At 36.1% G+C, this 12,115-nt stretch overlaps 2 protein-coding genes across 2 annotated transcripts; both read right to left on the bottom strand.

Annotated features, from left to right (window-relative positions):
* Positions 1-1,677: 1,677 nt before the first annotated feature.
* LOC123314595 (dual specificity protein phosphatase 23-like) lies at positions 1,678-6,958 on the bottom strand. Its single transcript, XM_044899973.1, has 2 exons — positions 6,579-6,958; positions 1,678-2,131 (listed from the first exon to the last, which is right to left on the bottom strand). The coding sequence occupies exons 1-2, from the start codon at positions 6,873-6,875 to the stop codon at positions 1,895-1,897; spliced, it is 534 nt and encodes a 177-aa protein (XP_044755908.1). The 5' UTR covers positions 6,876-6,958; the 3' UTR covers positions 1,678-1,894.
* A 2,865-nt stretch (positions 6,959-9,823) lies between these two features.
* LOC123322834 lies at positions 9,824-12,115 on the bottom strand. Its single transcript, XM_044910862.1, has 4 exons — positions 12,051-12,115; positions 11,891-11,964; positions 10,143-10,239; positions 9,824-10,033 (listed from the first exon to the last, which is right to left on the bottom strand). The coding sequence occupies exons 1-4, from the start codon at positions 12,069-12,071 to the stop codon at positions 9,944-9,946; spliced, it is 282 nt and encodes a 93-aa protein (XP_044766797.1). The 5' UTR covers positions 12,072-12,115; the 3' UTR covers positions 9,824-9,943.

Raw genomic sequence — 12,115 nt, 5'->3', positions numbered from 1 at the left:
GTAGCAAATAGATGATTTTAGGGGGGTCTAACCCCTTGCTCATTTTTGACCAAAAAAATCGAGATTTTCGAAATCGAGTTTTTGTGCTAGGGTGGAAGCCTAGGCAACGCAGATTATATAACCGGAAATCCCATTTGGATCAGACGAATATAACAGGAGATATGGCAGATTGAAAATTGCAATTTTTGAAAAATGCCATTTCCAAGATGAAAATCTAAACGAAGAGAGATAGGCCTTCGAAATTGCTCGCAATAGCTTTAGCGTGTTCAAAAACCTATATTGTCATACCAAATTTTCAAATATCTAGCCCTGTTTAGGAGAAAATATTTTTTTTTGTTTTTCCACATTTCATTTTCGAGTTGACTTCGAAGAGCTCTCTGTAGTGCAATTCTTTATTGAATCATCAACTGTTTGGTTTTCTAGAATCTTCAAAACACACTATATGCACTCCATATCCTAGGACAGTACTAGAACATCCTGATTGTTAGACAGAGTAGCAAATATGTGATTTTAGGAGGGTCTAACCCCTTGCTCATTTTTGACCAAAAAAAATCGAGATTTTCGAAATGTAGTTTTTGTGCTGGGGTGGAAGCAGATTGAAAATTGCAATTTTCGAAAAATGCCATTTCCAAGATGAAAATCTAAACGAAAAGAGATAGCCTTTCGAAATTGCCCGCAATGGATTCAGCGTGTTCGAAAACCTATATTTTCATACCAAAATTCCGAATATCTGGCACTGTATTTAGGTGATGAGGGCACCCAATTTTGCATGTCTCTATACTGACATTTATTTCTAGCTAGCGATAGTCTATCTTAAAGTTTATTTTCCTATGTAAAGCAATTTGAATATAGATTTCCCGCCAATTGAGTGATTCTAACCCCACTTATATGGCCTATAAGAATTATTTTTATTGACTTGAGCAATGAGCTAAACGGCAAAATACCACCTCCGAGAAGAGTTGTTTTATGTTGGTAGGATGAGTACCTACTCTTCATCTAATTCGAGAAATTAAAATATGGTAACTTACAATAATATGTTCATCAGGTATTACATAGAAATATATGTACCTACATCAATCGATTCTGGAATATATTTATTAATATAAAATTCAGTAAGGTGTGGGGCATCTTTCATAAAGTTTTTCCAGACAGCATTCTGGGGCATATACATTATTGGAGATTATTATGACAACTATTTCATCTATTTTATTTTTTCTACAAGCGTGCGCGTTCAACCTTTTTCCCGCGCGCATTTCAAGTTGCAAAGAGTCACTTTTCCAAAACGTGCGGGAAAAACGCCTGCTATTTCTTTCCCGCACGCATTTGCGTGCGGGAATGGATTAGCAGGGGTTTTTCCCGCACGCAAATCTTATAGAATAAATTAAATTCTATCATGTCTCTATGCACCGAACGTCAACGATGAGTAACCCATGGTAACGACATGCAGAATTACGTCTGTCATTATATATGAATTAATCAAATGAGATATGATATGTTTCGTGAAATGGAAACATTTAGATATTTCAAGCGCTTGTAGAAAAAATATTGTTCCTAACTCTTGCGGAAAGTGTCTTGCCCGCACTCAACTGCTTACCCGAACTCTGCTTCGCATCGTTCGGGCAACGGCAGTTTCGTGCGGGCAAGTATCACTTTCCGCACTTGATAGGAAAATAACTATTTTGGTTCTTGTCATTTCAGTATGTATAGCCACAGCCATTTTAATTCATATTACAGTAAATCTAAAGACGGCTCTGTGGCCCACACACGTTTGTTCAGGAGAATGGTGTAATGGATATGGTAGGTCCATGATCGCTGAAAATTTGTAATAGAACAGGTTAAGGCTGATTAGGTAAATGGGAATGTTTTTTTTTGTAATGATACCGACGTCAAGCTTCTATTGAGTAATGTGCTTAGTTTCGTAATTTGGTTGAAAATCATCTTCGATGGTTCTAATATAGTCGTGGAATTTAACGACGGACCTTTCTTGCTCATAAGTCTCTATGGATCCGGGTCTCATAAGTCTAATATTAGTTATAGCTCTTTCTGGGGCTATCTTCATAAAATGCACTAGGTAACATGCAGCCATTACTCCCGTTCTTCCTCTTCCCATACGGCAATGAATTGCAATGGCCTGAAAAAAATCGACTGATATTAATTGTTTAGAAAGCGAATTAAAAATGGTTACATAGGGGCACAAATATGACTTGGGGCTTGGGCTGAATCTTAAGCACGCACAGTTGAGTCAATTTCGATACATGACCTGCACTGCCTTTTAGTTCATAAAAATCGAATCATGTTTCGACACCAAAAGAATTTGAGTTCCTGAAGAATTATTATTTCGAATAATGAACCTTTGAAAGTGACCATAAAAAATTAATGAAAATCCCCTTTAATGTTTATAATTTTCATTTGAGGCTACAAATTTATAACTAACTCAAAATATATATGACATGTCCTATACACTGTGTATCTAGTGTCTTAATGGATCAAATAAATTTATTATTATTATTATGACTTTAGCCTTGCGGCTTTCGCACTCCTCTCCAGAGGAAAATTCACTTATCCCAGATATCTCAGATATCAAAAGGATTAAGCTCTGTTGGAGCCCTTTCCAGGTTTTCGGGCTCGTGGTGTTGGTCGGGTTCGGGTCGCTCCTCGGCTCCCTGCTGTAGGTTGGATTCCTGCTCCGTCCGCATTTCCTGTCGGAGCAGACGGTGTTCCTCTGAATTTCCCATGTACTTGCGTACAGTTCTCGCCGTTCCCAGCAGTGCCGCCTTCTGCATCACTCTATAGATATTTTCGTCCAGCTGAAGTTTCCTCAAGTTCTCTAGTAGTTTCTTCGGTATCAGGCCTGTAGATGATATGACAATAGGGATGGTCCTGACATATTTCAGCTTCCACTGTCTCCTGGTTTGCTCCTCGAGATCTCTGTACTTTGAAATTTTTTCAGTGTGCCTATCTAGAAGATTGTTATTATTTGGAATCGCCACATCGATGAAAAGTGCTGTGTCCTCATCCTTATTGAGCAATATGAGGTCTGGTCTATTGTGGGTTATTTTCCGGTCTGTGAGAACCGTGCGATCCCAATAGAGCTTGTGATGTTCACTTTCCAATACAGCATCCGGATGGTAATTGTAATAAGAAACCTTTTTCGAACTTAGAAGTTGGTGTTTTAGTGCCAATTCTTGGTGAAGAATCTTCGCAACGGCATCATGTCTATTCTTGTACTCCGTGCCCGCGAACTTCTGACATCCCCCGGTGATGTGCTGGATAGTTTCATGTGTCGCACAGCCATAACGACAGCTATCATCCGCCACTGAGGCATCCTTGGCGATATATTTCATGTAGTTCCTTGTTGGAATCACCTGATCCTGGATGGCAAGCATGAAGCCCTCTGTCTCAGGAAACAACCTTCCGGAAGTCAACCAGTAGTTCGACGCAGATATGTCGACGTAATCATGGTTGACCTCGTTCTGGTGCCTCCCATGCAAAGGTTTGCCAATCAGTTTCTGCATTTTACTTTCTGCAGAGTGTTCGACGGTTTCCAAGTGGTCCTGCTGTAGCTTTAACGGTGTAGAAGTATCAGCAACACAAACTACTCGATGGAGTTCTGACGAAGCAGCCTTGCTCAGAAAATATTTTCGAAGTCCTTCAATTTCCTGGGTCATACGGTTGGACAAATCAACAATTCCTCTACCCCCAAGATGTCGTGGCAGCTCGGTCCGTTCTATTGAGCTTTTGGGGTGATGTTTATTGTGTTTAGTGAGCATCGTCCTTATTTTTCTTTGCAAGGCTGCTAAATCGGTGGTGGTCCAAGAGATGATACCGAATGAGTAGCTCAGCGCCGAGCAAGCGTAGGTATTGATAGCTTTTATCAGATTCTTGCTGTTAAGGCCAGTTCTCATTATCCTTCTCAATCTTCGGGTGAACTCCTCCGTTAGTTCTTTCTTCATCTGGCTCTGATTGATTTTTCTTGCCTGTTTTATGCCCAGATACTTGTATGTGTCTCCTTCCTTCAATGCTTCAATTTCTGCACCTTCCCTGAGTTTGAACGTACCATCTTCTATTTTCCCTCTCGTTATGTTGAGCAGTCGACATTTTTCTAATCCAAACTTCATTTTGATGTCTTCCGAGAATCCTTCCACCATTTTCAGCATCTGTTGCATTTGTTTTTTGGTAGATGCGAAGAGTTTCAAATCGTCCATGTAAAGGAGATGATTCAGTTTCATCATAGTTCTACTGCCGCTTTTGATGGCAAATCCGTAGTCCGTAGAGTTCAATCTATGAGACAAGGGATTCAGTGCCATGCAGAACCACAGAGGGCTCAGCGAATCCCCTTGGAAAATTCCGCGTCTTATTGGAATAGGTCCTGTCGTAATGGAGCCATCTGCTGCTTTCATTTGAAGATAGTACGCCAGGTTGACATAGCGTTTTTCAGGAACTTAACAATATTGGGATCCACCTTGTAAATGTTCAAGATAGTCAAAAGCCATTCGTGAGGTATTATTATTATTATTATTATTATATATCCGCTTATTCTTTACGACCGTTCAATGCATTATTTTAAAGTTGTATCACAGTTTTCAACTAGATCGGTTCTGAATTTTGAAATATTGGAAAATGCTAACACCAAAAGCAGTACAGGGTGGGCAAAATTCGATGGGATTGAATGGCAGCTCTGTAACCGCAAGAGCTAGGGAAAAATGGATGGCACGTTTCCAACCTCGATGATTTTTAAAAGATTGTTAATGGCCAAAACCGCATCCCTCTATTTTCTTTTGTTTTCAAATTATAATAAGTGGAGACTTATTTTTCGGCTCTTCGTACTGGTGCCTCCATTTCGCAAAGTATCAGTGATATCGAAAAATAAATGTTACATTCTACAGACACTTTCTTATGTGCAATGAATTGGCGTAGTCAAAGATTTTTTGCAGTCCGCCACTTCAGTAAAAACTTTTATTTTTTTAAACATAAACCCTATGCTATTTTTACATATTCCAGTCCCATATTTTTTTATGATTCAGAATATATAACATACGTCGTGTCTCTGATTGTTTCTCAATAAAAAACTCAAAAACTAGTTCGGTCTAGTTGGCAGGTCATTTCATTGATAATATGATAATGAACTTTATGCACCTGAATTGTGTCAGGTTATTGAATGACACATGCTTTTCCTTTAGTGGATTTCCTTAGGTTTATTATTCAGATATTAAAATTGTAGCAACCTTGTAGATTCCAAAGAATAAACCTCATTATTATTACTAATATGAGAGACTTGGAAGTTCACTTTCATTCCGGATATTTGAAGGGATGAAAAATTTTTCAATATGGAATTCATCACTTTCATGAAATTTTATAAACCTGGACTCAACTAAATATGTTCCGAAACCTCTTTAACTAGTAGATAATCTAAATATGTACCTACACCACCACCACAGCCTTTTCAAACACCTTCACAAATAAGGCTGTGCCACTACTAGTAGAGGTTAATTGGTAAATATGAAGTATTAGTCATGGAAATTCTCATAATTTCCTCATTTCCCGAGCATCTTTTCGAATATCCGGAATGAAAGTGATCCCTAAAATCTCTTATAATCTGACACAACATAAGAGCATAAAGTTCATTATCCTATTATCAATGAAAATGACCTGCCAACTTGACCGAACTAGTTTTTGAGCTTTTTTATTGGAAGAACAATTAGGGATAGGGGTTATATTATATATTCTGAATCAGAAACAAATGTGGAACCGGAATATGTAAAAATAACATAGAGTTTATATCCAAAAAAATGAAAGTTACCATTGTAATGGCAGACTGATAAAGTCTTTGACTACGGCAAAGTGTACGAAAAAGTGTCTGTAGAATGTAACATTTGTTTTTCGATATCACTGATGCTTTACGAAATAAAGGTACCAGTACGAAGAGCCGAAAAATGAGTTTTCACCTATAACTTGAAAACAAGTTAAGAAAAGAAGATGGAGAGATGCGGTTTTGGCCATTAACAATCTTTTGAAAATCGAGGTCAGAAACGTGCCATCCATTTTTCCCCAGCTCTTACGGTTACAGAGCTGCCATTCAATCCCATCGAATTTTGCCTACCCTCATCTAGACATAACGAGTTCAGCATCTTTATGGGTGACCTCTAACCTTGAGTATTAATGAATACTCAAAGCCTCTAGTTATGAAATTAGACAAGCGACGAGCCCTTGACTCCAATTCAGTGATGTTCTCGAATCTTCTTCCTTTTAATTTTAAATTGAAAAATTTCTGAATATTCGGAAAAAATAAGTTCACATAAATTAATTTATGTGAAACTAGCAATGTTTGTCATTGCCATCGTGCAATAATTATACGAAATATTCAATGTTCCACTCAGGCTGTGACTCTTTCTCTCGATAGTTAATTTCTTCATTTGAGCAATAAATTTTTCAAAATTAAACAATTCAAAATTTTTTTTTAGTTATGAAGTGAGCATGGAAACTCAAAAACCTCAAACTATTCTATTAATGATTTCAAAATTCACCTACACGATAAGTGAAAAATTATTCGATTTCGATTTCCGAACATCAAAACTCACCTGTTTTCGCATTCGACACTTTTGACACAAATCCAAAAATTCCAATATATTCTCCAAACTCGGCGCTTCAAACTCTTGCACGTCTATTCTGGACCAACCCAAATCCCAATACTTCAGCTTTGTGGGGACATTTTCCGGTGATAGGGTCAGAATGTGGTGTATGCCCTGGTCTCTGAGAAATTGGTAGTTCGCCTCGCTGCTCGGACAAGCCATCGCGGCCAGTTTGTTCTGCTCTATCCAGGAAAAATTGTACGGGGGGTAGGATACGGATTTGGAGACTGCTGGGGCACCCCACATTGCGATCAGCAGAGCAGTTTTGGGATGAGATGTCCGCGGCCAAGATCAAGTTCGCAATGTGTTCTAGTCGAAGGACGCAATTGAATTTTAGCAATTGTTGCCAAAAACTTTGAGCATGTCACGAAGCACATTCGATTTGTATTTTATTATTAGAGCACGTACATACATTTTCATCACATATATGACGTTCGAAGTGTTGTCGAAGGTAGATATAGAAATAAATCAAAAAGCTCAATGGAATTCAATATCTTCGGATCATGTAGGTATGTTTCATGTTATACCTGCTAGTAAAATCGTTTGCCTGGTATCCCTATATTAACGCAGTCTTTTTGGTGATTTTTACTCTTAGTAGGTATAGATAATATTTAAGGTGCCAAAGAATGAGGAATGAAAAGGTTTTCGTTAGATTGCCTGCATATATTGGGTAAGGGTATGGAATACAAGATGTTTCTTAATTGAATGGCGATTTTTGAGGAGAATAATCAGTCTGTATGATTTTGTGTCAAAAAATTCAAAAGTATAAATAATTTTCTGTTTTCTCAATCCTTTTGATCTTAAGGAAGAAAACTATTTTTACCGGTTTTTCGAATTTTCAGAATATGAAAAACTTTGAATTCTTTGATCATTTTTCTAGGAGAAAAGTTGACCTTTGAAAAAATCGAAAAAAATGGGGCCACTTAAAAATTCTTCAAGACCAAACAGTTGGACCGAAGTGAAGGAAATTTTGAGATTCGTTACTAGAAGAGTTGTTCTTTCAGAATATGTATAACTATTAGCTCTAGGATTACTTTTCTCGGAGATACGCGTGTCGAAAGTTGACCTTGGAAAAAAAATTCCGAGTAACAGCGTTTGCTTAAAAATTCTTTAAGACCAATAGGTTGCACCTAGTTCGATGAAATATGTATATCACTTTGGGTTTGTTTGGTTTTCTCAAATCTACAAAACAACTTCTATGCATGCACTCCATATCCTAGGACAGTAATAACAAACCCTGATTTTTATACAAAGGAGCAAATATTAGAAGGTCCAACTCATTTTTCTCTTTTGACCCAAAAAATCGAGATTTTCGAAATCGAGTTCTAGTGCTACGATGGCAACGCTGATTATAGAACCGGAGATTCCATTTAGAAATATAACAGGAGATATCGCAGATTGAAATTTGCAATTTTTGAAAAATGGCATTTCAACGATGAAAATTCAAATGACGGGGGATAGGCTTACGAAATTACTTGCGATAGATTCAGCATGTTCGAAAATCTATATTATCATACCAAACTTTCCAATATCTGTCACCGTTCACGAAAAAATATCTTTTTTTCCTTTTTTCAATTTCGAATTATATTTGAAGGGCTCTCTGGAGTGTATTTCCCTTTCGAATCATCAACTGTATCGTTTTCTCGAATCTACAAAACATCTTCTATCCTCTCCATATCCTAGGAGAGTGATAGGACTCCCTGATTTTTAGATAGAGGAGCAAATATGTACCTAACTTTAATTTTCCCATTTTTGGCACAAAAAATCTAGATTTTCTAAATCGAGTTTTGTGATATGCCCTGGCAACGCTGATATAAGAACCGGAGATCTCAATTGGATGGAAGGAATATGGAGGAGGAGATATAAAATTGCGTTTTTGAAAAATGCTATTTCAACGATGAAAATCTGAACGAAGAGAGATAGGCTTTCAGAATTACTCACAATGTATTCAGCGTGTTTAAAAACCTATGTTTTCATACCAAACCTTGGAATATCTGACACTTTTTTGGAAAAAATATTTTTTTTCCGATTTTCATTTTCTAGTTTCCTTTGAAGGGATTCTGGAGTGCAATTCACAGTTTTGGCCGTCCTAGGATCTTGGTCATTAAGAATGATGAATTTACTCAAATAATATTTCTGCCCACCCTTTATAGGTACTTTGAATTTTAAATTATTTCTTATTCTTTTCATCAGGGAATTTTTTTTGACGATTTGCCGCCCCTAATATCTGACCACCCCACATGGCCTTTAGGCAAATCCGTCACTGCGTAGGGTTATTGATGGAATAAAACCAGAACAAAGTTTTATTATTATTATTATTATTATTATTATAAAATGGTAAAGAGTTGAGGCTAAGCCTATAAACTCTCAAAAAAGAGAAAAAAAAATAAGCATATGAAAAATACACCAAAAAAAGTGAGATACAAAGGAAAAGAAAGGAAACTGACAACTCCACAAGTAGCACTCACTCGCGACGAATCCAAGCATCATAGCTATTCTTAAAGGCATTCACAGAAACTGATTCCACCACCGATGAAGGTAGAGAGTTCCACACCGAAAACACGCGGTTTGTGATAAAATACTGCCTTTGCTGTGTTTTGAAGTTCTCCTTCCTCAGTTTGTAAGCGTGACCTCGAAGACGGTCGTCAAGATTCAACTTGAAGAGACTGCTGAGGTCAACTCCGAAAAAGTTGTGGAGAGCACGGTAGGTTATGATGAGATCCCCACGTTGCCTTCTTTCATCAAACGTAGACAGCTTCATGATGAGTTTATATAAATAATTTATTCACATTCAGAAAAAAATTATATACCTAAATAATAATAAATAAATAATATAAACAGGATATTAAACAATGAGAAAACTTCATAGAATTCGAATTTCAGATCAAATAAAAGCCTCAGCATTCTATGGCGACCCAGTTTTTCAAACATAAACGAATAGAGATTGTATTACAAACGTTAATTCAATCTCTCTATTTTTCTATCTTTTGATAGTAATAGGGATAATGAAATGAGTGAACTACGGTAACATTAAAAGACCTATAGGCTCAATTATGTGTGGTAATTAGACATCAGACGTTAGTTTTGTAAGCTTCCGGTTATAATATCACTGAACATTCCTTCTTTACGTATATCGCCCTAGAAATAACATGTTTCGTTCTTTAGAAAAAAAGGGTATATGTACTTCTGGGCCAAAAGTTACTGGGTGATCCTTCGTCTCGATTCAGAATCTAAAATTAACATCAGCATATATAAACTTAAGTTATAAGTGGTGAGTGTGTTGAAAACCGAGTTGCTTAAAATTATGGCTTTCTCTAGAGGCTCGATTTCGGTGGTGGTGGAAATGGTACCCATTCTTTGGTTTCTATTGGTGCCCACACTTTTCTCCAGACCGGCACCCATGTCTGAAAAAATCATTAGTCTTAGGGAATTAAATATAGTTCGAAAAATATTTCAAGTAAATAAAAAGCTATATTCATTTTGAGGTTAATATGGATGTTTTAAGTGATTTACCAATCTTGTTTCCCAATGTTTCACCCAATGGGCCTTCCATTGCATTTTGCTTTTCCATATTCCTTGGATATTTATTCCGTCCTTCAGATGAATTTTACTGTAATAGATACTGGTAAATGAAATTCATTCTTTGAGAATGTCAGTTCTTATTTTTATCATGCAATAAAAAGATATCTCAATGTATATTAGATGATCATGGAGTAGGCGCAGTTGGCAAGATTTTTCTGCTAACGAAGTTCATCAAGAATCGTTGAATTTTACCTACATCCCATAATTCTAATTGGCATAGCTCTACATATTGTATAGTTTCTTTCTAATTAGGTATCATCAGTGAGTTTTTGACACGATTGGCACTGTTGATAAGTTGCCTGTTATCCATGTTAATCCTTCATCGTAACGAAGCAACGAAGAAATGTTCCAAATTAAGAAAACAGTGGTTAAAATGTGAAATTTTTTGGATGAATCGATCATTTGACACTTTTATTTCATACCATTTTTTCCGATTCTGCCCTGATAGAAAGATGAGGCCATTTTAAGTTTTCATAATGAGCTATGCTATGCACCCTTGGAAAAACAAAATTACCTTCAGAATAACTAAATCTGTGACACTACTTATACAGGGTGTCCCAAAACAAGTGAATCAAACGTCACACCACGATAGAGTAGACCAAATATTAACATTATATTATCAACATTAGTTCAACGAAAATGTTCCGATTCCAAAATAATCAGAATTTTATTAAAATACCTAAAGTTGCGGATTTTCGAACTATTTTTCTTAATCACAGGGCCAGTTTGTGAAAAAGGATATCGATTTTAAATTATATTGAACTAAGATTATTGTTTTATCTCCCCTAATTGAAATTATTTTGAACAGTCAATCGATAACCTAAGTAAATGTAAATTAAAACAATTGTTTTTTCTACATGATTTTTATTACTCAGAATAAATCCCCTCTAAAGGGGTGATAATATGGGAAAAAAACGCTATCCTTAATCACAAATTGGCCTTGTGATTGAAAGAATAGTTAAAGAATCGGTAACTTTAGGTTAGGTTTTTTCAGAAACGGTACATTTTCGCTCAACTAATGTTTGTGTCATTCGATAGTATTTGATCTACTCTATCATGGTGTGACGTTTGATTCACTATTTTTGGGACACTCTGTATGTAGATTGTTTAAAAAGAGTTGCATATGTTAAAGTACCCAATTTTTAGAATTTCACAGATATTTTTTAATTTTGAACATCAAATAATTAGAAAACGACGAATTGTATGAGAAAATATGAAAATACTTTTATTTCACAAAACGTTCAAATATCAAAATTAGTTTCAATAGTTGGGTTCTTCGAATTTTTGGTATTTTATGGTACGTAATGGTCATAATGAGAAATTTGGAAGACGTAGCTGATATCTTGTATTGAAAAACATTAATCAAATAAATGAACTATATTCAGAAATTCATTTTATTCGATAAGACCGTTTGTGAGATACCTAGAACTAAAAATAATTCTTCTTATGGTTTTTCAACAACGTGTATCTTTCAAACCGAGCCTGATTTGGAAAAAATAGTAGGAATAAAAAGTGTTTATTTAGACCTCAATAATCTACTGTTAAAATATTTGTACGAGTCAAAGACTCACCCTATTTATCAATCATTGAGATATATCAGCCATTGAGCATATTTTTAGAAAGAATAATTGGATATGACAATTATGGTTATAAATTTATAACTTTCATGTTTTACTCACTCTGCTCTCCTTCGAAAAGACACCGCAGACGATGCCAAGAACACTTGCGAGACAAAAAGGACGCACCACAAAGTCTGAAAAACAGAATGATTTTTAGAATCCACAACGATCAGTGTCCATACTTAAAGGCGATAAATCACTTTCCAGAAGTTCTACTCACGAATTTCAAATTAATGATCATATCGACGATTAGCTATTTCCGAGCGGTGTAATCTTTAAAAGTTC

The sequence above is a fragment of the Coccinella septempunctata genome, chromosome 1 (genome assembly GCF_907165205.1).
Source record: "Coccinella septempunctata chromosome 1, icCocSept1.1, whole genome shotgun sequence".
Lineage (NCBI taxonomy): Eukaryota > Metazoa > Arthropoda > Insecta > Coleoptera > Coccinellidae > Coccinella > Coccinella septempunctata.
This window is presented reverse-complemented; position numbering and strand designations above follow the sequence as displayed.

Bases quoted from the DNA above. Each gene is read 5' to 3' on its own strand.
- LOC123322834 (XM_044910862.1), bottom strand. From the start codon at position 12,071: ATGATCATTAATTTGAAATTC. The intron at 11,965-12,050 runs GTGAGTAGAACT...TCTGTTTTTCAG, and splicing joins TGATCATTAATTTGAAATTC to ACTTTGTGGTGCGTCCTTTT. The intron at 10,034-10,142 runs GTAAATCACTTA...TGATTTTTTCAG, and splicing joins AACATTGGGAAACAAGATTG to ACATGGGTGCCGGTCTGGAG.
- LOC123314595 (XM_044899973.1), bottom strand. From the start codon at position 6,875: ATGTGGGGTGCCCCAGCAGTCTCCAAATCCGTATCCTACCCCCCGTAC. The intron at 2,132-6,578 runs GTGAGTTTTGAT...GATTTTTTTCAG, and splicing joins AGTGTCGAATGCGAAAACAG to GCCATTGCAATTCATTGCCG.